General features: G+C 40.7%; 1 protein-coding gene across 1 annotated transcript in view; it reads right to left on the reverse strand.

Annotated features, from left to right (window-relative positions):
- Positions 1–26,708, reverse strand: part of HOMER2 (homer scaffold protein 2) — a 231,560-nt gene that overhangs the window by 22,116 nt on the left and 182,736 nt on the right. The window contains exons 6-7 of the mRNA XM_073653114.1: positions 13,063–13,219; positions 7,579–7,689 (exon numbers count right to left, since the gene is read on the reverse strand). Of these exons, the coding sequence (XP_073509215.1) occupies positions 7,579–7,689; positions 13,063–13,219 (268 nt within the window). The remainder of the gene's footprint in view (positions 1–7,578; positions 7,690–13,062; positions 13,220–26,708) is intronic.

The following is a 26,708-nucleotide window of genomic DNA, read 5'->3' on the forward strand; positions in this document are numbered from 1 at the left end:
AGGCCACAATCCAAGCTGCTTGAGGTCTAGTGTGAAGTTTCCACAATCAGTGATGGTTTGGGGAGCCATGTCACCTGCTGGTATAGGTCCACTGTGTTGTATCAAGTCATCGCAGCCGTCTACCAGGAAATTTTAGAGCACTTCATGCTTCCCTCTGCCGACAAGCTCTTTGGAGATGGAAATGTCATTCTCCAGCAGGACTTGGCCCCTGTCCACACTGCCAAAAGTACCAATACCTGGTTTACAAACAACAGTATCACTGTGCTTGATTGGCCAGCAAACTAGCCTGACCTTAACCCCATAGAGAATCTATGGAGTATTGTCAAGAGGAAGATGAGACACCAGACCCAACAATGCAGACAAGCTGAAGGCTGCTATCAAAGCAACCTAGGCTTCCATAACACCTCAGCAGTGCCACAGGCTGATCGCCTCCATGCCACGCCGCATTGATGCAGAAATTGATGCAAAAGGAGCCCTGACCAAGTATTGAGTGCATTTACTGAACATACATTTCAGATTTTAAAAACATTTTTCAAGCTGTTATAAAGTATTCTAATTTACTGAGATAATGACTTTTGTGCTTTCATTGGCTGTAAGCCATAATCATCAACATTAACAGAAGTAAACATTTGAAATAGATCACTCTGTTTGTAATGACTTTATATAATATATGAGTTTCACTTTTTGTATTGAAGAACTGAAATAAATTAACTTTTTGATGATATTCTAATTTAGTGAGACGCACCTGTATATGACTATGCAGATCATAGAAGCTTAATAAAATAATACATTGATATCTGCGATCTGATGTCTTATTCCAGAGAAATCTAAATGTTCTAATATGTAAATGAGCCATTCCAGGCTATGGGACGGACACTGCTCTGCATGAGAATCGGCCTTCAAGGCTTTTTTTTTACATGAAAGGAGGAGTTACCAGTGTGATATGTAATGGTTAACAGTGACACCAGTGTGATGTGTAATGGCCGCTCTCTGCTCTTCTGATCTCCCTGCAGAGCTGTGTGTGATTATACCTGACACATCTGCAGGTTACTTTCAGCTTCAGCTTCTACCTCACAGGCAGACAGTGTTGTGATACAGCAGAGCTGTGAGAGCTGCAGCAAATGTGTTTGTAAGGAGAAAAAGTTCAGTTCTCCTGTTCTGTGTTAGTTACATGTCTCATACTGGTAACTCCTCCTTTTATTTAAAATAAGCCTTGGAGGCAGATTCTCAGGGAGATCAGCGTCCCGCCCATAGCCTGGAAAACTCATTTACATGTAAGAAAAATGTGCATTTCTCTGGAATAAAACATCAGATTGCAGATTATCAAGGTATCATTTTATTCAGCTTCCTATGACCTACATGCCCAAATAGACGGCTAAAAAGGGCTGATCCTACTGACAGATTCTTTTAAGTGATAGTTATAATTTGTCTCTTTCTTGTAGCTAATAGAGCGTGTCTTGAGCAAGCGACCCTATTCTTTGACATGTATATACCCGAATAAGACATAAAATTAAGGGTAGTCACAATACAGCCCCTTTAAACCTTCTTCCACACTAGGTCATGAGACATAAATATTTTAACATTGCTGGATTGGATATTAAAAGTTCACACACGCTGCTGGCTGCAGATGGATTTTCCAAGGCTGCAGGTCCTGAGATAGCGGTGGCAATTCCCAGCAAGTGCACCGATTCTCCACATTGCTCCCCACCTAGCACTTCCCGCAGGGGTTTCAATTGACATCTGTCCAGTGCCACTAGGTTAATGTTATCAGCCGAGCAGAACAGACGTCCACAGCAAAGCAGTGAATATGTGGTCTGTCAAAAAATGTCACATTTTTGTTTTACCAAATTCTAGGTTTTGTTCCTTTAGAGTTCGGACAATCTGACAGCAAACCTTCTTCTGGAAAAAGCCAGCATGCTTTCTTTTCCTGGGCGGTTTTGCGGACATTTTCATGGCAGCTGTGCCCCTTGCATCTTTTTCACAATAGAGAGCAGGCGGCTTCCAAACAAAGCCACCCGAAGAATGAACATGTTACATCTTTCAACTGCTCCAGGGTTTCCAAACCCTAAAGCTATTAAAAGAAGTGACATGTCACAGCAATGTCATTTTTTTCATCTTTTTTTTTTTTTTTTTTTAAGTTATGTGCACACACCTTATTCAGCATTGTGCATGTTATCTCTTAATTCTCCTGAATATGTATAACCAAATTGACAGCAGAGCGTTACAATTTCCCTTGTTAGCGAGACATGTCCCTACGTCATGATCTGACGTAGAGAACACTGATTGGGCAGTGTCAGTGTGCAAAAAGGACCATATAGGGATAGCCGTAGAGGAGCGGGAGCACCATATATCGTTTTCAACCTCCGTAGTCAGGCAGACTTAAATAAGTAGGTCAAGATATAAGGTGTTATAGTATTGCCCTTGTATTAAGTATTTTCCATTTTTAATGCATATCTAATAAATTTGACTTTTTAAAGTATTTTATGATACCGCAGTATCAGTGTGGACACAGCCCCAATAAGTAGCACCCAGTTGTTAATTTGTTCAGAAATTTCTAGGAGTCATAAAAGAGTAATGGCACAATACAAAGATCTAAGAAAAATGCCCAGGAATTGCTAGCTCATTAGAACTATAAGGATTTACTAAAACAGACATGTCAGGCGAGCCGACGAGTCCACATTAATAAGGAACAATTGTCATATGACTTACAGGAGTTTTTGCCTTCCGCTGTATAAAAAACATAAAATTACAGGTAGGGCTTCAGGGACTTGTATTTTGTTTTCACCCTTATAGACTATGTAACTAATTAAGTGCATGTTTTGCTTAACAAAAATGTCAAAAATATCACACTTTTTGATACTTTTGGGATAGAATTTGCATTTTCTGCAGAAAAAAATAAAACGTGGCATGCCTTCTTGGAATGACATGCTTGAAATTATCTACGGTAAATCTCTTAGAAGCATTTTCTTGAAGATTATATGGTACTAGTCAGAATCATTTATCACTAGCTTTACTATTAGATTTGTCCCAACATACAGTATTACACCTTTCATTACATTGGTCCTTTTCTAAACACATGGTAAGAATTCTATATCCACTAACTTATCAGTATTTAGAGATAGATATGCAACGAAGCCTGGCTGTCTTACAGAAACTGTGGTTACCAGTAGAAAAGGAAATAATTTCATCCCAGGAGCCGCCGGCTTTTAGTCATGGGGCGTGTGCCACTTACAGCAGTACTCAATACAGTGTGTGGCTGCTGTATGCACGCCCTGGCACGTTGATCGCCAGCTCGCTTAGCAAAGATACATTGCAGAGCTGGTTGTCACAGTGCCAGGGCGTGCTTACAGCCACTGCTCAGAGTATAGCGAGCGATGCGGTGAGCGATAACTGTAGCCGAACCATGCACGTATTAATAACTGAAAGCCAGCGGCTCCCGGGAGGAAACACATTCCTTTTCTCCCAGTAGTCGCCCTTTCAGTAAGGCAGCCAGGAAGCACTGTTACACTATTTACCTGCAGATTATTCCTTTACCTGCAGGTAAATCACATTTTCCACGGTGACAGCTTACCTTTAAGGTATATTTACACTGACTGACCACAGCCATTAAATTACCTCCTATCAGCTACATGCAAGCCTATTAGCAGTCATTTAATATCCTATTTAAACAGGCTGACAACACCTTAAATACGTTCTGTGTGCATATCATTGTTAAACTATGATTTTTCAGCAAATAAATGTAGCATTTGTCAATATACACTAAAGAAAAAAAAATTGCAATTCCTCAAAAAATGCGAATTATTAACAACTTCATGAATTGTGATACAAAACATTGCATACTGTATTAAATGTACAGAATATGATTTATTGTATGCAGGTTGCACTATTAGGAAGTTTAAAAAAACATGTGTCTGAACACATACATAATATCATAAATGGCAACAATATGTATTCAGGGGCAAGCAAGCACTTCATAGAGAAGCATAATAAAAGTTTCAGTAGTTTGGTATGTTATGGGTTGGAAAAAGTTACTTGCCTGGTAAGGGGATGTGATTGGCGCAAAAAATTATTAATGCAAAAAATGTATTGGATTTTGCTGCTAAACACCAAACAACCTTATGGGTTAAATTATAGAAGTGATACAATGTATATATTGAGGAGAATAACAGCATGTCTGTAGCAATGCTTTGTGCAACAGGTGTTTCCTAAATTAAGGATGCACATTATGTGTTTTTTCACTTATGATTGGTTCTGACAGGTTTTAAATATAGTCACAGTATAAGACCTCGGCCCCACTATCAGTATTTGGTCAGTATTTGGTCAGTATTTTTTCTCAGCAGTGGGAGACAAATCTTAGTGAGGAACAATCAGAGAAAAGGTATAATAGAAACAAGTCACCAATTCTGCATTTATCACCCACTCCTGGTTTTGGCTCCCACTCCTGAGGAAAATACTGACCAAATACTGATAGTGGGCCAGTGGCCTAAGGTGGATTATATCTATAACTAAGGGCGTACGATACGCTGGAAACGCGTCAGAGGGTTATCATGGAACTGCACATGTTATTATTTTTTTTAAAGAAGATCTCAATAAAGAAAATTCTGTTTTTATCTCTCTCCTTGGAGTGCCCATTGCTTTCCCTTGAACTTTCCTATCACTGAAGACTAGTAAACCTGCAGCAATTTAGCCAGGATATTCATGAATTCTGTCTATTCTGACCCAGCCACTGACTGACAGCTTTCTACTTATGCACGGTGTAGACAGAAAGGTTTAGATAGCTCAGCATTCAGAGAACTGGTAGATTTACAGATAAAATAGCGAGTTTATCAAAACTACAGCAAGCAGCCCAGTAAGTGACACATTGCGGGAATCAGGGTCTCTGCCCTTACATGATGCTGCTCTCAGATGGGGTAACAAAAACCTGGTGACAGATTCCCTTTAACCATACTAAACTCTAATCAGGACTGGGCCGCGCACATGATCCTCTGAGATAAACGGGGTAGAAGGGCAGTGAAACAAGTGCTTCTACTGCAGTGACTAAAGGAAACATTGAATACTGTCGTGGACCAATTATGCCTTGGAAATTGTGCCCTGTCAATCACCCAAATGACACTCTTCTCAGACACACAATTATTTCCATGCTGTTCTATGCATTTTCTTATGCCATTAGGGACTTTTGGGAGTAGAGTCATCGACAATGTCATTTTATGGAATCTCCAGTAAGACTAAAACATTAATAATTCATGTACTCCAGAACACAGCGTACAACAATATAGTGACAGATAGCACAATATAAGGAAATGAGCGTACATAACATCACGTACTGCAGTGTGATACACAGAAATCAATAAGCCAGAGGTCCCTAACCATTTTCACAATGTAATCAAAATGTGTCTTAGTTTCTTATTTTTGTCAACAATCGCTGTAAACCTCCACACAAATTCTAACGCTACGTTTTCAAGCAGAAACCGCTTTAGAGAAAGCCAATTTTTAGGAAATTTTTGGTAGAATTTTTCTTTTCCTAGAGAAGTTTTGAAGAGGGAGAGGGTTAAGGGTTAAGGGTATGTGCACACAGTGCAACTGTGCAAAGCAAATTGTCAAAGTGCCGGGGAATGCTTACACTATAGTGAGCAGTGTTGTGAGCATTGACTGTAGCCGCTCCATGCTCGCACCCATGACTGAAAGCAGGCGGCTCCCGAGAGGGGACGAGCTAATTTTCTCCCAGTAGCCACACTTTCAGCAAATGTGCTATATTACACCAGCATAGTGAATGTAGTCCTAGGCCACAAAACAGAGTGAAGTTGGGTTTACGTTGCTTGATCTGCATCTGAAAACGTCTGCCAATCGGCTACACATTTGCCAGTTAGCGGTCATTTAATAACCTATTTAGATAGGGCGACTGGACTTGCATATAGCGCAGAATTCTAGAGAACAGATTTTCGGTAGCTCATTTTGTTTACAAAGGACAATGCAGAAAAAGATTATTTTTTTTTTAAAAAAAAGATCTTCACATATTTTTCAAACTTTATATCAATATGCGGACAGAAATTGTGTCGCACATAATCACATTATGAAGTAGATATATAAATACTTTTTTTTTTCTTCTTAAAGAAGCACTCCTCCTCCCATCAAAATGTTTATCCTCTTAATATATTGCAATCATAATATTATATTGAACTGTGTATTTACAATTGCTCATTTTGCCTTTCTACCCAGCTAATTCTTCTCTTTATTAGGTCTATGACGTTACATGATTAAAAACTGACTAGCGAAATCCTTCTAAGCGCTATGTAGAGGTCAATTTTTCCTGTATGAGACATAAGTCACTGCAAAAGTCCCTAGCAGGGGGGAGGATCAGAACAGCTGGGTCAGGAGTGGAAGAGGGGAATGATAAATGCAAGAACAAGAGACTTCCTGTATCTACATAGAGCAGAAAAAAAAGAAGAATTATCTGGGTAGGTAAAGGCAAAAGGAGAAATTTTAAGTACACAGTGCTATATAATATGATTGCAATATGTTAAGAAGATAAAAACTGGGAGTGCTTCTTTAAATGCATGTATTTGCGGGCTAAAAATCAGTTTTGCAATTGGGTTTCATTGAAAATTATGTTTTGCCCTTTATTGCCTAAGCTGCACACTGTTGTAATGTTGCCTGCAGAATGAGTTAACTGAGATTGTAATTCTTATTTGTCTTTTTCTCATCTGATTTATGGTTAGAGACCACTTCAAAGTTAAGGGTTTAGAGAAAAAAAAAGCCTGTAAAATCAAAGTGGTGCAAACATTTTTAATGAAACCCAATTGCAGAAATTATTTTTAGCCTGAAATGCATACATTTAAGTAGAAAAATAAAATAAAAAAAGTTTCCAAAGGTGGACAACCCTTTTAAAGAAGCACTCCTCACATCAAAGTTTTTATCCTCTTAATATATTTCAGCCATCATATTACATAGCACTGTGTTCTTACAATTCCTCATTTTGCCGTTCTACTCAGTAAATTCTTCTCTTTTCTCTGCTTTGTGTAGAAACAGGAAGTCTCTTTTCCCTGCATTTATTATTCCCCTCTTTAACTCCTGACCCAGCTGCTCCCTCCTCCCCCGTCAGGGACTTTTGCAGTGACTTATTACTCATACAGGGAAAATTGACCTCCTGTTTCTACATAGAGCTTAGAAGGATTCAGCTAGTCAGTTTTTAATCATGTGATGTCATAGATCTAATGGAAAACAGAAGAATTAGCAGGGTAGAAAGGCAAAATGAGCAATTGTAAGTACGCAGTGCTATATAATATGATGACTGCAATATATTAAGAGAATAAAAATTTTGATGGGAGGAGGAGTATTTCTTTAACTGTGCCTGCTGTTATGTTGTGTGAGCAACTCTACTGAGCATAACAGAACTTTTATGAGCATAATCATTGACGGAAAAATAAATGGTGGCCAGAAGATTCTACCACTCAGCAATAAGCCGATCAGCCATGTTTTGAGGAGGGGTTGTGCAGTTGAATGAGGTCTTCTCTGATATTTAAGCCCAAAGAGCTTTTTAAGGGGAGGGGACATGGATGACTAAGTAACAGTTCAACTTACAGCTTCCTTGTCCTGAATTTCAGCTTCCAGCTCTTGCAATCTTTTACTGAGCTCTTCATTTCTCTCTCGTTCCTTGTCTATCTCGTCACATTGCACTTCCAGGTCTCCAATCTTGAAAACAAAACCCAGTGGATAGATTCGTTCAGAACAATCAAACATTAATGTTCGGAGCACACGGGCAAGAGATCTGACACAGCCTGTCTATACGGATACATACCCAAAACCTCTGTACAGTTCATTTCAAGCACAAACATCTGCAATTTTTTTTTGTATTTACCAAAACTCTTAGTGCAGTTGTCCCATACTTAAATATTACATGTCCCTCTTTGATCATGCATAACAATTTTTCAATTGGAAAAATTAAAAAAATGCTCATATCTCTAAATATTGCAGTTATAGAGCCCCCTGGTATTTTTATTTTGTCCGGTATCAGTGAGAAGACAACACTTCTATTATGATTCTTATTGACTTAGCTGCACAACAGCATGAATTACTCCACCGCCCATGAACAAAATCCAGATAGTGGGAAGGAGCTACAGGGCATGTGTGACCACTGGCACTAAACACACGAGGACAGCAGAGGAAGCAATAGCAAACATGTAACAGCAAAATCTAGAGCTCCAGATTTTTTTTTTTTTTTTATAATTTGTCCAATTAAAAACTTATTTTTGTGATCTAAGAGAGAAATGTAATAATCAAAGAACTATCCCTCTACCCCTCCAATATCTAGATACATTGGGTCAACTTCCTCATTTGCAATTTATTGAAGTCATTTTTCTTTTTTTGTCTTGTGGTATTCGCTGATATTTTTGGTGCCAAATTCTTAAAAATAGCGCACTCCGTTCATGAATTTGGAACAAAATCAAAACTGCAGTTTATTTTTGTCTTTAATGGGTTTTTGTGACCTTTCTGCACCAAAAGATGCAAATTCTTTAAAAAGTCGCAAAAACGAACCAAATTAAGAACTCCTTACTACAGGGGAAGGGGGTGTGAAATGTGGCCAAAAATGTGGAAAAAGTCGCATTTCATGAATCTGTATAAAACATCTGGATAAGCAAAGTCGGTGGAAAAAATAAGACCGACAACTTAAAAAGTGGCACAAAACGTAGAGAGAATAATGCAAAAATGTAAAAGCCACTAAAAAGCAATGATGAATCAGGGCCATAGAGTTATATATAACGTACACACAAACATACATATTTTATTTTTTTCAGGAAGCTATTTTACCATCTTGTATCAAAATCTATGCACTTGCCACGTCAAAAAAACATTATGTTGCAAAAAATGTATCACACAGAATAACTATATATTAGGTTGAATTCACAAGTCTTTTTTTTTCTTGTACACAAATGAAAATTGATTTTCATCCGTTTTTAGCCTCATGTATCAATTTTTTAATTTGTGCGTCATCCGTTTTTCTTGTATGAAGAAAAAAAACACTGATTAAGGTTTCCAAAGTTTCTTCTGGCAAACGGTCAGTGAAAAAACAGACAGCACACGGATGGAACTAGGATGCCATCAAAGAGCTAAGATTTTTCTGTGGACCCATTCACTCAAATAAGCAAGTTTGGTCCACAAAAAGCAGAAATGTGAAAAGATTTAAAGACTAAAATGGGTATGTGGTGTATAGCTCAGGAAGGAAAAAACAGATAGAGCACATCCATGAAACTCTGTTGTATGAACTGAGCCTAAGAACGTTAAAATTAACAGAGCATTAAATATACTTTATCATATTTGCAATATGTCATGAAAATTTTTTAGTTCAAATTATGTAATTCATAGCACTCACATATTTGCAAAATATTCATTGACCAACTGATTTCTTTCCTGGCTATCAATGTAAGCCAAATCTCATTTTATACAACCAATAATCTAGATCAAATAGCTTAGGAATCATAAAATTTATTGCAAAAAGTTACACATTATTTTCTTCATATCCACCGATTCAAATATTTATTTAAATAGTATTCTTTCTGCTTATTTATAGTGTACTTAAAAGCTGAAGAAACGGTGATCCGTTCACCTTCCAGAGAAGACAATTCAGTGTGAAAACCACTTGTAACCACAAAGGAACACTGGTGGACCTGGTTTGGTCAGGTTGTGGTGCAAAGAGTGTACAGAGAAATACACCAGGCTGGTATCCAGGTCAGAAATGGAAAAAGGGTCTAAGAGGATTGAGCTCCAACACCAATAAGAAAATGTTAAGACATAACTTTTCTTGTGCAATTATAAACATGGTGCGAAAAAGTAAAGATAAAAAAGATTAAAGAATCCCCATAAGCTTAAGAGTTTTATTTTAGCAACCCTTATTTATAGCTGTGAATAAGGGTTGCTAACCCGAAATGCATAAGCTGATGGATCATTAACGTTTTTCATCTTCTTTGCTTTTAATATTTTCTTATTGGTGTTGGAGCTCAGTCCTCGTGGACCCTTCTTCCATTTTGTACATCAAAGCAGCCAGTCAGTGGTGGGGGTGAGGTTATACAGAGCTCATTAATATGTTTGACTACCTGGCAGCAGGTATACTAGGGTTCTAATGATAATTATATATGCCTCATATAAAATCACTGTTTTATCAGCAAAAAATTAATAAGGGGTGGGGAAGTGGGAGAGAACTTATAATGAATTGGGTGAGAAGACATGAAAGTATAATTAATTGGTGATTGGGTGGGAGAAAGGACATGTAATTATAATTAACGGAAGGTGGAGGTAGGGCGAGAGGACATGGAAGTATAATGAATTGGGGGAGCAAGAAGAGCACAATGGTGGACGGTTGAGGACACGAGAGTGACTGGTAAATGATAGGGGAAAGAGTACAATGAGTGGGGGGAAAAGTGGTTAATAATAAATTAATGTGGGGACACAGTGCTGGCTTATCAGTTTAGATTTTGTAAGGTGGGTTGTACAATGGCTAAACATGTATTAATGCTGTGGTGCATATAATAAATCGCTAAGTGCACACAGGCTGCCATAGTTGTCAGCGAGGCGAGTCCTGTTTACACAGTACTGTTGAGAATGATGATCTTCAGCGCAAAAGATCCTTTCATCCTATGAATGAGCGTTTTAGTCTTTCATCGTGTGATCTGAAAGATGGTCATGAAAAAATTGTTCTTAAGAAGCATTCATGATTATCTTTCAGGGTTAATGTGGCTTTACTTGCAGAGAAATGAAGGAAGTAATACTCTTCTTTGTAAAAGAAACTACCTTATTATGTATAGTGTCATCCCTTAGTATATAGTATCTTCTTGTTATGTATAGCGTTATCCCTTATTAGAGTGTCCTCTTTTGTTATGTGCATCACTGACCTTTATTACATAGCATCCACTTGCTATGTATAGTGCTGTTCCTTATTACATAGCATCCTCTCTTGTTATGTATAGAACTGTCCCTTATTATCACTGTCCTTTATTATATAGTATCCACTTTAGTTATGTATAGTGCCATCCCTTGTTACATAATGTCCCCACTTGTTATGTATAGCACAGTCCCTCTTTATATTGTATCTTCTATTTGAAAGGAAAAAAAATCAGCGCAGTGTGCTACTCCCTCTGTCTCCTTATGTCTGTAGATCTGCACCTGTGTGTTCATCATGTGACCTAATATGACCTCCCAAAAAGTCATATGACATGTCGCATGATAGATCAGGTGCTGGGGGGCCCATGCACCCTAAAATGCTTGGGGCCCTGGCTACCCTTAATCTGCCCCTAGTTTTAAAGTATTAAAAATGTGCAGACCTTTGCAGGAAAATACATTTTTGCAAGTGACAGAAGGAACAAGCAGAAGTCATACAATTTGGAACAGATTTCATGTTGAGTAACTACAAAGTATTAATACATTCAAATATATCCCTTCAATGCTGCCACATAATACCCCATTGATCACCGGGTTCAGGCCTGCAATTCCACCAAACAAATATGACCTATCATTTTATTTAGTTTAGAAAAAAAATACTAAAGACATATTTAGCTTTTAAAGCAGTGAACAAATTGAACAGTGGAATACAGAGGGAAGCGGTTACATGAAATATTTATAAAATCACTTTCCATTTATTTAATAGGCTCACGGAAATGTTACAGAAAATTGGAGCTAGCAGGAGGGAAGCTTACAAGCAGTGTTGGCTATTAATAAAATGTAAATGTAAGGACCCACATGATGCATCTTAGGACAACATAAACCTTTTAATAAAAACATACGTGTGTGAGATAAAATAAGGGCTTTGGCCAAACATTAATTTACTATATGTATAGATGTCCCCTTCTGTTACCTATCCCAAGATGTATGGTACAAGATATTGATGATAAAAAATTATACACCGTTCTTTGGCCAATGGTAATCCTTCACCCATATGGTCTCATGTTATCTACTATACACTTTTTTCTTTAAAACTGGAAGGCTGTGACTGATGGCATCTGTCTCCCTATAGGCTTGTATGTTAAAGTATAGATGTAATGCATATAATTTTTCACTGGATAACTGTGATGGATGCCCCTAATGGATCTCGTGAATTGGTAACCCATAGGTTCTTATGTAAAAAAAAAGTGTACATTTAATGTACTTTATTTTTACTGGATACTGCAAACCTATGTTGAATTGAAATCATGACAAATTGTACAACTTTCAAGAAAGGTTAAGGGTGGACACATTGCAGCCTAAAGCCTTGCAGTTTGCAGTATAAATGGGCATTTATTCTCAGTTTTCTTTATGCTTTCACCGCTCTCTCCCAGACACTGCCAATCACAGCTTAGCAGCATTGGATACAACTGACCAGCTGCCGAGCTGTGATTGGCAGCACCTGGGAAAGAGGGGTGAAAGTGCACACCCCCAGAGAAGACTCTGAAGAGACGCCCAGTTGGTCTGCAAGCAGAGATTTCACATTTGTTCCAGAGGAGACTGCAGTAGAGTGATGCAACGCAAAATGGAAAAGAGCCGCAGAATCAGGGGCGCTCAGGGATTTTTTTTAACAAACTAACTCAATTTTTTTAAGCAAGTAACATGTCCTCTTTAAAGTGGTTGCACAGGATTAGAAAAACACGCCACATCCATCTATGGGTTCAGAAGACTATTGTAGCTCAGCTCCACAGGTGTGGTGCCGTTTTGAGAAGAAATCAGCCATGTTTTACCTTTCCGATTCTGGACAAACCCTTTATGATTTTACAAAGAAGTTTTAAAGGCGGTTCCCAAGCTTATGCAAGGATTTCTGCTAAGCAGGCAGCCTGTTATCTCATAAATATGGACATCTGCTCAGAAAATGTTTACGTCCTTGTAAGTGACAGGTGCTTTCTAGAAGACTGGAGATGAACAGTCTAATGTAAAGAATGTCTTAACATTTCCTGGAATCGTCATATAAAAACATTTACATCCAACCTCACATGATTTTCTATAAATAAAAATGAGCCTTTTATGAGCACAAACACAACGACATATCTTATAGACAATGTCCACTACAGGCCACATTATCAGATGAACCGGGCGTGCACACTTTACCTTGTTCCTGAGTTGGTCATTCTCATCTTTACATGCTAGAAACTGTTTCTTCCAATGTTCTACACTTGCGATGGACTCTTGCAGGGCCAAGGACAACCGGGCATTACTTTCTCGCAAGGTTTCTAATTCTGTTTCCCACTTCTTTACATGAGATGTGCTGCGATAAAAAAAACAAAACAGGTAATAGGAGACTGAGGTAAATGTGAGAAGAATGTAGTAAACGTTTTTTCTGGAATATCAGACAAGGGTACACTGTAATGGTTTGTGCCATAAGAGAACCTGAAATTTAGCTATTCAAGTGGAGATAGGCGATTCACCTTCTGCTCTATAAAGATCAGGCTGAAAGTTAAAGACTCTCTTTAAAGCGAACCTGTCACCAGTTTTGTCCTATATGAACTAAAACCATCACTTTATGCAGCACCTGTACTGCATTCCATAAATGATTATATAACCTACTGTCTGCCCCTATAGACCCCCCCGAAAACCTTTTTAAATCCTCCCGCGCTGTATGATAATCGAGTTGGTCCAGTCCGATAGGAGAGGTTTCCTGCCTCTCCATCCCTGCCCTCGACTGCTTCTTGCAGTCCTCCTTTAATTGACGTGGATGACGCCTCACTGCTGGGCGAAATCTTGCACCTGCGCACAGAAATCGAGGGTCGTGCCTGCACACTATGCTGTGCCCTACTGTGCGCGCATGCTCACTTATTTATTAGACTGTGCCCACAGTAGGGCAAAGCACAGTGCACAGGTGCGAACAGCAATTTCTGTGCACGGGCGCAAGATTTCTCCCGGCAGTGTCCGCGTCAAATAGAGAAGCTGGATGGCAAGCAGCTGCCGGGGCGAGAGGTAGATTGGCCTGAAACCTTGCCCATCGGACCGTCTGTATTACCATGCAGCGCGGAAAGAATTTAAAAAGGTTTTTGGTGGTTCTATAGGGGGAGTCCGAGGGTTATATGAGGATTTATGGAATGCAGCACAGGCGCTGCATGAGGTGACAGTTTTAGTTTATATAGGACAAAACTGGTGATAGGTTCCCTTTAACTCACGATCTTTATTCACAAACAAAACGAGTAGTCTTTAAAGGGGTTGTCCGGTACTTTAAAAAAAAACGTTAGTGTGTTTTAATGCTAAATACAATCTTCTTTCTAATTACCTTGCTCTGCTGATACTGCCTGTGAGTGGCCACCGAGAGCGCCGATCACAGGCAGTGACCCCACGCTGACGTCACGACAAGTGAGGCGTGACTCAGCGCTGGGGTCCCCGCGGTGGCTTCTGGGTTGTGGGTGGGGTTATTCCCCACGTCACACGCAGCATCCACCGCGCGCTTTCCCAGTGAATGAGGACAGGGAGAGCGCGCGATGGATGCCGGGTGTGACGCGCGGGGTAACCTCGCCCACAACCCAGCATCCACCGGTAGAACGCGGAAGAGGGACCCCCGGCTGCAGCCGCAACTTGTCGTGACGTCAGCGGATGTCAGCGCCAGCTGCAGCCAGGGGGTCACGTGATGCCTGTAAGTGGCCACCGATAGCGCCACTGACAGGCAGTATCAGCAGCGCAAGGTAATTAGAAAGAAGCTTCTATTTACCATTAAAACACACTTGCACTTTTTTAAAAGTACCGGACAACCCCTTTAACTTTTCACACTGGCCACTGGGGCTTTTTTAGACTTCTACACCCTGTTCTTTCAAGAAAGGTTTTGGCTGTGTTCCCACTATGCGTTTTTTAAGCGTTTCCGCTGCGGAAATGCTTAAAAAACGCTTGGTAGAAGGTCTGCAATGTTCCCCAATGATAATCCGCACGTGTTGTGCACATGCTGTGGAAATTTCCGCTGTGAATTATCATTGCGGAAAAATCTGCAGCACTACCATTTATTTTGCGGAATCGCAGCCTTTTAGCCGCCATTGACTCGCATTGGACCGCATGACATCCGCATGACTACACATGCGGATATCATGTGGTTCAATGCGCGGATGGTAACCAGATCTGGAGAAGAGGAGACTCTCCTCCAGACCCAGGTACCATAGTACCTGTAGTTAAAAAAAGAATTAAAATTAAAAAAAAACCTTATACTCACCTTTCCGGCGCCTCCCGGTCTCCTCTGAGCGGCGCTGCTGTCTCATTGGCTTCTGGTGGTGGTCTGCAAGGACCTTCCGTGACGTCATTTAATCATGTGACGGTCACGCGACCGCTGACGTCAGCGGTCAGGTGATGGTCGCGTGACCATCACATGACTAAATGATGTCATGGAAGGTCCTTTTAAGAAAACCGGGAGCCGCTGAAGATACCGGACGCATCGCTAAGGAGACCGGAGGCCATCAGAAGGTGAGTATAATGGGTGCCGGTTGCATGGATCTATATAGTGTGACCAAGTTTTCAAGCACTTTTCCAAGTGATGCGAAATTGCATGCTAAAAACGCTTCACTTACGCTTCTACCTGGCAGAAAAAAAGCATGCGTTTTTTCTGCCAGGGAGATGCAGAAACGCTCAGGAAAAATCTGGAGCATTTCTGCATCGTGGGCAAATAGCCTTTCAGTAGAGATGAGCGGATCTTTTGAAATTTGACTTTGCTGAAGTGGATCAAAAAGTTTGACTGATGGTGAATACATTTGAAAGAATCTCAATACTTGAAAGCTAGTAATTATTCAAAAAATGTGTGTGCCAGAGGAGAGAGCACCCTGATGACAATAAGAGTAGGAATGAATGGACCCATGGAAGTTCAGGTTCTGGTAGTAGAACTGTATCTGAACTCAAACCAGAACCCAAACCCCATTGAAAACAATTGAGACCCGAACTTTGGATCTGGAAAAATCTCTCTCTCTCTCTGGCAGAGCAAAGAACTGCAGTGCGCATGTGCCGGAAAAGGTCAAAAGAGTGCTGGCGCATGCGCACTGCATTGCTTTGCTCTACTCTCAGCAGGGCAGAGAGAAGTAAACTTGCGCAGAAGCGTGAAGGGGAACACTGTGTGGATGACGTAGGACGCATCATCCACAGGAAGCACAGAAGGAGGACGACAACCCAAGAAGAAGGGAGGCACAGGATCAAGATGAGCGACGCCCAACGGACCAGACCGCCCAGTGGGCGAGTATAATAAAAGGTCTTTTTCTTGCCTAATAGGGCGAATTGGAGTCACATGTGCAGCTTTATAGAATGCTGTCACATGGGGCTGAAAGGTGGTAGCCGTAGGTTATATTGGAAAAAAATGGTGACAGGTTCCCTTTAAAGTCACCATTACGCTTCAGTCTACAGTATACGAGCAACATTTTTTTAGCCTGTTATATTGGGTATGCACACCACACTCCTTTTACAGATCATGCCTAGAGATGGCCGTTTCCCACCCCAATATGATTTGTTCTATGCCTCCCCCAACTGTGCCACTGGACATGGTGACACGAGGAATCTTCTGAAATCTCTGACTTCAGTGTTACCAGAGAGGTTTGTTAACTCTTTCGGGAGGTCTCCGCTTTCTCGGTGAGCCTCCCGGACATTCTGGGAAAGCTGGCCAGTATGTTTGACAGTCTATATTTTGGAATGGTTGGATATGTGAGGCAGCTGCAATTAATATATTGCAGCAGCTTTGTAAGCAATATCTCCAATATTGAACAAACTCCTAATGAAACTACTTTCTGGCATCTTTAAGATCACAGTAACAACTTCATCAAGTGTCAGTATTGATCAGCACTGCAGTAATTCTAATGTTCTATTCACATTGTCAAATCTGTCAATTTCTAGTGCAGTAACATCACCTCCTGCAGTTATCTCCAAATATAATGGACTATGTAGTCAGTGTTCCTGCCTGCTTTTGTTAATAAAAAAAAAAAAATATTGAATTCTGTCATTCGTTGGCATTATACATCGAACTGAAGTAAAACATCTTCTACACAGCATAGGACGGCAACATGGAAAAAGTAATTTTAGATATTATATTACTGAAGATAGTCTGCAGTAGCTGGCCCCTATATAATAACAATTTTCTACACTGTTACAACTACATCTATGAGAAAAACAGCTGTACATAGCTTACATAAAATAAAACTAATCGTGTTCCTGACTATTGTAACCCCAGAAACTTAGGCTAAAAGTACCAATAACTCATCTTTTTTTCACAGTGGTTAAGGAATTCAGTGAGCAAACAATTCGTGACCATGTTGTGTTGAAAGATTTTGTTCCAATTGTGACGACGAACTTCTAAAGTTGCATAAGTAGCAAATATATTTGTATTATCATTATCAAAAATACTTTTGCTGCAAGAATGATGTGTCCTTACAAACCAATCAGCAGACACTGGTTGTTTTACACCACTTTTTGTCCATAAATGGCAAATGTAAAAGGAAACCTAGCACCGGGTTTTTACACCTTTTAACCCATCTCAACAAGACACATGACATGGGACCTTTGTAAACTTACATTTCTTGAATCACAATTACATTTATATACCTTAGAAAATAAAAATTTCCAGGTTGTTTGCTACTTATTGGTGAAATGTCAACTGGGTGGATCCAGACATTCATTAGACTAAGGCCACGGCCGCACTATTGGTCAGTATTTTTTCTCAGGAGTGGGAGACAAAATCAGGAGTGGGTGATAAATGCAGAATTGGTGACTTGTTTTTATTAGGCTATGGGCCCACGATGCAGAAATTAAGCGGAAAGGGCGTGGAGAGGGGGTGAATATTCATGCTGGGTGTGATGCGGCGGTAACCTCGCCCACAACTCAGGAGCCACCACGGGGACCCCAGCGCTGAGTCACGCCTCACTTGATGTGTCGTCAGCAGGGGGTCACGTGCTGCCTGTGAGCGGCCCGCGATAGCGCCGCTCACAGGCAGAAACAGCAGTGGGGGGTAATTAGAAAGAAGCTTCTTTTCATCATAAAAATATATTGGGCTATTTTGAATAGTAGTGGACAACTCTTAAGCAAAATGGGTTACTTGCATTTTTTCCAAAATACGCAGTGTCAAAAACTTATCAAAAACTCATTGTGGAAATGTAGACTTATTCACCAAAAATGCTTCTAAGATGCAGTGAAAAATGCCACAATAAATGTTTGTGGCAATATTTTTGCATTTTTTTCTTACTGCTTTAGACAGGGACAGAACAGGAACTTGGCTTGGGTGTAGTTAAAATCTGCCTGTGGAAAACTGAGTAGATAAAGGTGCATAGCTCAGGCAGGCCCCCTCCTCAATGTACTGACTACAAGAAACTAAAGAAAAAACAAAAACAAGAGCCCTCACATCAGCATAACATTGTTGGCTTAATATCTCTTGGCATCGCAATTTCCTCTATTTCTTTGAACTAAAGCATGTTATCCTCAGTGCCAACATAAAACAATGTCATGGTCATCCCTTAAACATGTTTATTTCCTTTATGTGTATTGGAACAACACAAAAAAACAGAGAAAAAAGGCAAATTGGACAATTTCACACAAAAACCTTGTTGGCCTCATCATCTTAATATTTGGTTACACACCTTTTGGAATAAATAACTGCATTCAATCACTTCCTATATCCATCAACAAGCTACTTTAATCTCTCAACTGGAATTTTGGACCACTTTTCTTTTGCAAACTGCTCCAGGTCTCATATTTGAAGGGTGCCTACTCCCAACAGCAATTTTAAGATCACTCCACAGGTGTTCAATGGAATTTAGATCTGGGCTCATTGCTGGCCACTTCAGAACTCTGCAGCGCTTTGTTTCCATCCATTTCTCTGTGCTTCTTGAAGTATGTTTGGGGTCATTGTCCAGCTGTAAGACCTATGGCCTAGAGCGCAAACCCAGCTTTTTGACACTGGGCACTACATTGTGACCCAAAATCCTTTGGTAATCTTCACATTTCATGATACTTCCACACAACTAAGGCACCCAGTGCCAGAGGCAGAAAAACAACCCCAAAACATCTTTTAACCTAACTCCACCATATTTGGCTGTAGGTACTGTGTTCTTTTCTTTGTGGGCCTCATTCCGTTTTTGGTCAACAGTAGAATGATGTGCTTTACCAAAAAGCTCCATCTTGGTCTCATCTGATGCTTTCCCAGAAGAATTTTGGCTTACTCACGTACATTTTGGAAAACTGCAGTTTAGCCTTTTCTTTGGTCTCTGTGTCAGCATTGGGCTCCTCCTGGGTCTCCTGCCATAGCATTTAATTTCATTCAAATGTCGACGGATAGTTTGTGCTGACACTGATGCACCCTGAGGTTGCAGGACAACTTGAATTTGAACTTGCTTGGAGCAGCTTATCCACCATCCGGACTATCCTGCATTGCAATCTTCATCAATTTTTCTCTGCCGTCCATATCCAGGGAGATTAGCTACAGTGCCATGGGTTGTAAACATCTTGATTATGTTGCGCACCGTGAACAAAGGAACATCAAGATCTCTGGAGATGAACTTGTAACCTTGAGATTGTTGATATTTTTCAACAATTTGAGTTCGCAAGTCCTCAGACACTAAGTACACCTGATCGGCACAATGAATATACAATATTTCACTGCCATCTGTGTAATAATCCCATTTATAAACAACTTACTGTTATATCAGGGATCATGAACGCTTGTGTGGTTTTAAGCACCAGGATGTTTGGCTCCAGCAAACCACAGAAATGAAATATTAGCATGAATTATGGCTGTCATACTCATGTTTGGTGTGTCTAGGATGGTAAAAATGTCCTTGCAAACATTGTGATCATATTCTACTGGGAGGTTCCTACGGGAAAATATGACAAATTCGAATTATGTCCTGCAACGGTTTTCCCTTGCATGTAATTAGCCATCCTCAGCTCATATGACCAAAAGAAAGAGTGAGGGATCTGGTTGAGACCCATTAAAATTCTCACCCAAAGACACCCACGGTCAAACCCAGGAGATACAAAGATTGTAGATCGGTCCGAATTTAAGCCGTTCTCCTCCACAGAATCTTTCACCAATCCAATTAATTAATAAGAGGTCTCTTTGATTTATCCATTTTGTTTTGTAATGTTTTGCCTTCTGTGCATTTCCTTTTTTTAATATTTTTCTTGTATTTTGTAACCACTGTACCTTTTGTCTATTAAATCTAAAATTTAATACGCTTGTTTCTAGCTGCCCTAAATGTACCCACAACCTAGAAGAGATGAAGTAACCAGGCTTTGTGTTATCCTATGAATGCCAGAGTGTTAGATTTGTACCCATTTGGTACTAGAGAGCTGGGTGTACAGTACAGACCAAAAGTTTGGACATACCTTCTCATTTAAAGATTTTTCTGTATTTTCATGACTATGAAAATTGTACATTCACACTGAAGGCATCAAAACTATGAATTAACACATGTGTAATTATATACTTAACAAAAAGTGTGAAACAACTGAAAACATGTCTTATATTCTAGGTTCTTCAAAGTAGCCACCTTTTGCTTTGATGACTGCTTTGCACACTCTTGGCATTCTCTTGATGAGCTTCAAGTGGTAGTCACCGGAAATGGTTTTCACTTCACAGGTGTGCCCTGTCAGGTTTAATAAGTGGGATTTCTTGCCTTATAAATGGGGTTGGGACCATCAGTTGTGTTGTGCAGAAGTCTGGTGGATACACAGCTGATAGTCCTACTGAATAGACTGTTAGAATTTGTATTATGGCAAGAAAAAAGCAGCTAAGTAAAGAAAAATGAGTGGACATCATTACTTTAAGAAATGAAGGTCAGTCAGTCCGAAAAATTGGGCAAACTTTGAATGTGTCCTCAAGTGCACTTGCAAAAACCATCAAGCGCTACAAAGAAACTGGCTCACATGAGGACCGCCCCAGGAAAGGAAGACCAAGAGTCACCTCTGCTTCTGAGGATAAGTTTATCCGAGTCACCAGCCTCAGAAATCGCAGATTAACAGCAGCTCAGATTAGAGACCAGGTCAATGCCACACAGAGTTCTAGCAGCAGACACATCTCTTCAATAACTTTTAAGAGGAGACTTTGTGCAGCAGGCCTTCATGGTAAAATAGCTACTAGGAAACCACTGCTAAGGACTGGCAACAAGCAGAAGAGACTTGCTTGGGCTAAAAAACACAAGGAAAGGACATTAGACCAGTGGAAATCTGTGCTTTGGTCTGATGAGTCAAAATTTGAGATCTTTGGTTCCAACCACCGTGTCTTTGTGCGACGCAGAAAAGGTGAACGGATGGACTCTACATGCCTGGTTCCCACCGTGAGGCATGGAGGAGGAGGTGTGATGGTGGGGGTGCATTGCTGATGACACTGTTGGGAATTTATTCAAAATTGAAGGCATACTGAACCAGCATGGCTACCACAGCATCTTGCAGCGGCATGCTATTCCATCCGGTTTGCGTTTAGTTGGACCATCATTTATTTTTCAACAGGACAATGATCCCAAACACACCTCCAGGCTGTGTAAGGGCTATTTGACCAAGAAGGAGAGTGCTGGGTTGCTACGCCAGATGACCTGGCCTCCACAGTCACCAGAACTGAACCCAATCAAGATGGTTTGGGGTGAGCTGGACCACAGAGTGAAGGCAAAAGGGCCAACAAGTGCTAAGCATATCTGGGAACTCCTTCAAGATTGTTGGAAGACCATTTCCGGTGACTACCTCTTGAAGCTCATCAAGAGAATGCCAAGAGTGTGCAAAGCAGTCATCAAAGGAAAAGGAGGCTACTATGAAGAACCTAGAATATAAGACATATTTCAGTAGTTTCACACTTTTTTGTTAAGTATATAATTCCACATGTGTTAATTCATAGTTTTGATGCCTTCAGTGTGAATGTACAATTTTCATAGTCATGAAAATACAGAAAAATCTTTAAATGAGAAGGTGTGTCCAAACTTTTGGTCTGTACTGTATGTGTACCAAGGAGTTAACCAGCGGAGGCATCGCAACAAAACAGCAAGTTGTGGCAGCAAGAAGTGAGGTCTGTATGTCTGAACTAGATGTGGGGTTCAGATAGCCCAATTTTAGCCTATTGCAATATGTGAGTGTGGGGAAGAAACCCTTTACAGTTGCATCAGAGTTATAGTGGGGGAAAAAAGTATTTAGTCAGCTACCAATTGTGCAAGTTCTCCCACTTAAAAAGATGAGAGAAGCCTGTAATTGACATCATAGGTAGACCTCAACTATGAGAGACAAAATGAGAAAACAAACCCTGAAAATCACATTGTCTGTTTTGTAAAGAAATTTTTTTCAAATTTTGGTGGAAAATAAGTATTTGGTCAATTACAAAAGTTCATCTCAATACTTTGCTATATATCCTTTGTTGGCAATGACAGAGGTCAAACGTTTTCTGTAAGTCTTCACAAGGTTGGCACACACTGTTACTGGTATGTTGGCCCATTCCTCCATGCAGATCTCCTCTAGAGCAGTGATGTTTTGGGGCTGTCGCTGGGAAACACAACTTCCTTCAAAGGTTTTCTATAGGGTTTAGATCTGGAGACTGGTTAGGCCACTCCAGGACCCTGAAATGCTTCTTACGAAGCCACTCCTTCGTTGCCCTGGTGGAGTGCTTGGGATCATTGTCATGCTGAATGACCCAGCCACGTTTCATCTTCAATGCCCTTGCTGATGGAAGGAGGTTTGCACTCAAAATCTCACGATACATGGCCCTATTCATTCTTTCATGTACGCGGATCAGTCGCCCTGGTTCCTTGGCAGAGAAACAGCCCCAACGCATGATGTTGCCACCCCCATGCTTCACAGTAGGTATGGTGTTCTTTGGATGCAACTCAGCATTCTTTCTCCTCCAAACACGACGAGTTGTTTTTCTACCAAACAGTTCTACTTTGGTTTCATCTGAACATATGACATTCTCCCAATACTCTTCTGGATCATCAAAATGCTCTCTAGCAAACTTTTGACGGGCCCGGACATGTAATGGCTTAAGCAGGGGGACACGTCTGGCACTGCAGGATCTGAGTCCCTGGCAGCATAGTGTGTTACTGATGGTAGCCTGTGTAACGTTGGCCATAGCTCTCTGCAGGTCATTCACTAGGTCCCCTCCGTGTGGTTCTGGGATTTTTGCTCACTGTTCTTGAGATCATTTTGACCCCATGGGGTGAGGTCTTGTGTGGAGCCCCAGATCGAGGGATATTATCAGTGGTGTTGTAAGTCTTCAACTTTCTAATTATTGCTCCCACAGTTTATTTCTTCACACCAAGCTGCTTGTCTATTGCAGATTCAGTCTTCCCAGCCTTGTGCAAGGCTACAATTTGTTTCCGGTGTCCTTCGACAGCTCTTTGGTCTTCACCATAGTGGAGTTTGGAGTGTGACTGTTTGAGGTTGTGGACACGTGTCTTTTATACTGATAAGTTCAAACAGGTACCAGTACTACAGGTAATGAGTGGAGGACAGAGGAGCCTCTTAAATAAGAAGTTACAGGTCAGTGAGCCAGAAAACGGCAATTAGTCTTACCGGTAATTGTATTTCCAGGAGTCCATCCTGACAGCACCATGGAGGAAGTCCTTTTTTTTCTTCTTGTTTTCAAAATTCTTTTTATTAACGTATAAAGAATCAAACAAGATGAATACAAAATCATGACAAGCTGTTTGAATACAAAAGTGGTGTCTACTGTAGCACAAATAGATGCGTCAATCGGTACAGAGATTTTTATGAGAGGGTTAACTAAATCGTGGGATGTTGGTTCAGGTGTGTTGTGTATGCACAGTCTGCGCGGCCGACAGAAAGATAGTACAGTTCTTTTAGTATAGAAGCTCCATGGAAGCATGCCCTTCTCATAGCACCACGGTAAGTCTGTTCATCTTTAAAATGAATGCAAAACATTTAAAACAGTATGAAAAAGAGAGAGTAAAGGAAAGCAGAAGAAGAAGAAGGGGGAGAAAGTAGAGATCAAAGATTAGAAACTAGAAAGGGGAAGGTGGGGGGGGGAGAATGGGAGGCACCTTTAGTCTGAAGGTTCCCCAGGGTTGGATTAATACTTCTTATGAATGCTCTGTCGGTTTAGTGGAAAGATAGTCTAGCCAGGGTCGCCAAGTATTTATGAGGGTAGTCTTTGAATGGTTCACTAAAGCTGCTAGTTCGGCTACATGATATAATGAATGAATTCTCTCCCTCAGTTGTATTTGTGTGGGAAGAGTGGGAGATTTCCAATACAATGGAACAAGCAGCTTCGCTGCGCTTAAGATATGTTGAGCTAGTAACGACTCCTTCTTGTAGCCAGGCCAGGTCGTTAAGTGCAGTAGGGCCATTTCTGGGATTAAGATAAGGTCTCTACGTAAGACTTTGTGAATGAGGGCCTCTACCTGCTTCCAGTATGGAGTTAAGACTGGGCATAGCCACCATAAATGAAAATAATCGGCAGTGGTTGCTCCACACCTCCAGCAAACAGACGAGTGGCTAGTGTCCCACGTCCGAGCCTGAGTAGGTGTGATGTACCATCTCGTTACGATCTTAAACGAGTTTTCTTCTGCTCTCACGCACTGGGTCGGGCCATGTGAGTAGTTATACACTGTGTTCCAAATTATTATGCTGCACATAACACATTTGCATCTCTGGCTGCTATGGGCATAAAAGGGGACAAACTTATGGTGTGGCACCCATGCTCCCCTGACCTCAACCCCATTGAGAACCTCTGGAGCATCATCAAAAGGAGTGTCTATGATGGCGGGAGGCAGTTCACATCTAAGCAACAGCTCTGGGAGTGTATTCTGTCCTCATGCAAAACAATTGAAGCAGAAACCATCCAAAACCTGACAAATTCAATGGACGAGAGAGTTCAGAAGCTCCTTTCGAACAAGGGGTCCTATGTGCAAATGTAACATCACCTAGAATAAAGTTTTGAGTTGAAAACTGTTTGATTTCAGTTTGTAATAACCTGCTAATGCTTATAATTTCAAAAAAGACCATTTTTTTGTTCTTTATTAAAACTAAAAGGTTGAAAACTCTGCTGTGCATAATAATTTGGAACATGCATTTTGAGTGCAGTTTGAGTTTTTTATTTTTTTAAAAATATACTGTTATCATAGGCAGTTTGTACAAAAACCTTTCAATTGTACTCTAATAGTTATTTGACTGGAAAATTACAATGACTGCAATTCATATAGGTGATTTGGGAAAATCTGAGAAAATATTATTTGCATAATAATTTGGAACGCAGTGTAGATGTGTTGGATTTGTGCTGGTGTGAAGTTATATTCCAGATCTTTTTCCCATCGCATGATATATGCTCTCTTGAGGCAAGTGTCTGTGGTTAATATGGTCCGGTAAATTGTAGAGATGATTTTTTTTTAGGTCTCGTGGATGCTGCACAGAGAGTCTCAAATGCAGTCAGACCTCTGGAGAGATCTGAGATTTTTAGGAGCAGACGGAGAATATCCCTGATGGAATTGTATTGTAAAAAACGCATTGTTGAGAGGCCAGGCAATTTTCGAAGTTCCGCCAGGGAGAGGAGTGCTCCATCTCGTAAAAGTTGGTCAATAGAGTAGGCAGAGAATTTATTATCCGCTTGCAGTCTCGTGCCAGGAATATTTACTACATGTGCTAGGAGGTCAGAGAGGGTAACCAGCAGGGAAAGGGTTGGTGCCAGTGATTGTATCGCTCCCTGCCAGATTTTCAAAGTGGCTTTAGTGTAGGGATTTGTAAGGGGTAATTTCTGCTTCAATTGGGAGTGTATTAGGAAAATTGATCTGAGGCTGTGGGGTGCAAGGAACTCCTCCACCTTTAACCATTGCTTGTCTTCTGATCGCCTAAATACATCCACTATTCTAGAGAGCTGCGCCGCTCTGTAGTATAACTTGATATCCGATACCCCCATTTCTCCAAGAGATTTAGGTAGAGACAGGATACGGTGTGATATGTGTGGTTTTTTACAGTTCGAGGGCATCCTTCTTATCCTTACAGGGACAGGAAACACACAGGTTAAAAGCCGCCCCCCCTCCCTCCACCCCCCAGTGTTATTTCTAAGTACCACACCAGGATGTTTGCAACAAACAAAATTTTTTATTACAATTCTATATAACAATGTTACTTCACACTGTATATAACATGAAAGGGAGGGAACTAACTGTGCTGTCAGGATGGACTCCTGGAAATACAATTACCGGTAAGACTAATTACCATTTTCCAGGACGTCCCCCTGACAGCAGAGAATAGTGGAGAATACCAAAGTATCGATTTTAGGGTGGGACCACCGCATGAAGAACTTTCCTACCAAACGCCATTCTCTGACTGGCTACCACATCTAGCTTGTAATGTCTAGAAAATGTACTTAGGTTAGACAAGTTGCAGCCATACAAATCTGCTCCACCGAGGCCCCCCCCTCTCTCTGCCCAAGAAGTGGCCATTGACCGAGTCGAATGAGCCCTCAATTGAACAGGAGTAGACTTTCCTTCTGCCACATAGGCTAGACCTATTGTAGACTTAATCCACCTGGCAATTGTCTTTTTTGACGCTTTTTTACCTCTATTTCTACCCCCAAATTGGACAAACAAGTTGTGATCCTTTCTCCAACCCTGGGTGGCCCCTAAATAAGTGATGACTGCTTGTCTAACATCCAGGGAATGGAAGAAGACTTCCTTTTGATTTTTAGGATTTTGGCAGAAGGACGGAAGTACCACTTCCTGATTTATATTATGGGTAGAAGCAACCTTGGGGAAAAAGGATGGATCAAATCTAAGAACTATTTTATCCTCATAAATCTGTAAGTATGGGTCCTTTGAGGATAAGGCCTG

This window comes from Phyllobates terribilis, unplaced genomic scaffold (genome assembly GCF_046119375.1).
Source record: "Phyllobates terribilis strain yellow unplaced genomic scaffold, ASM4611937v1 Scaffold_11__3_contigs__length_659146591, whole genome shotgun sequence".
Classification (NCBI taxonomy): Eukaryota; Metazoa; Chordata; class Amphibia; order Anura; family Dendrobatidae; genus Phyllobates; species Phyllobates terribilis.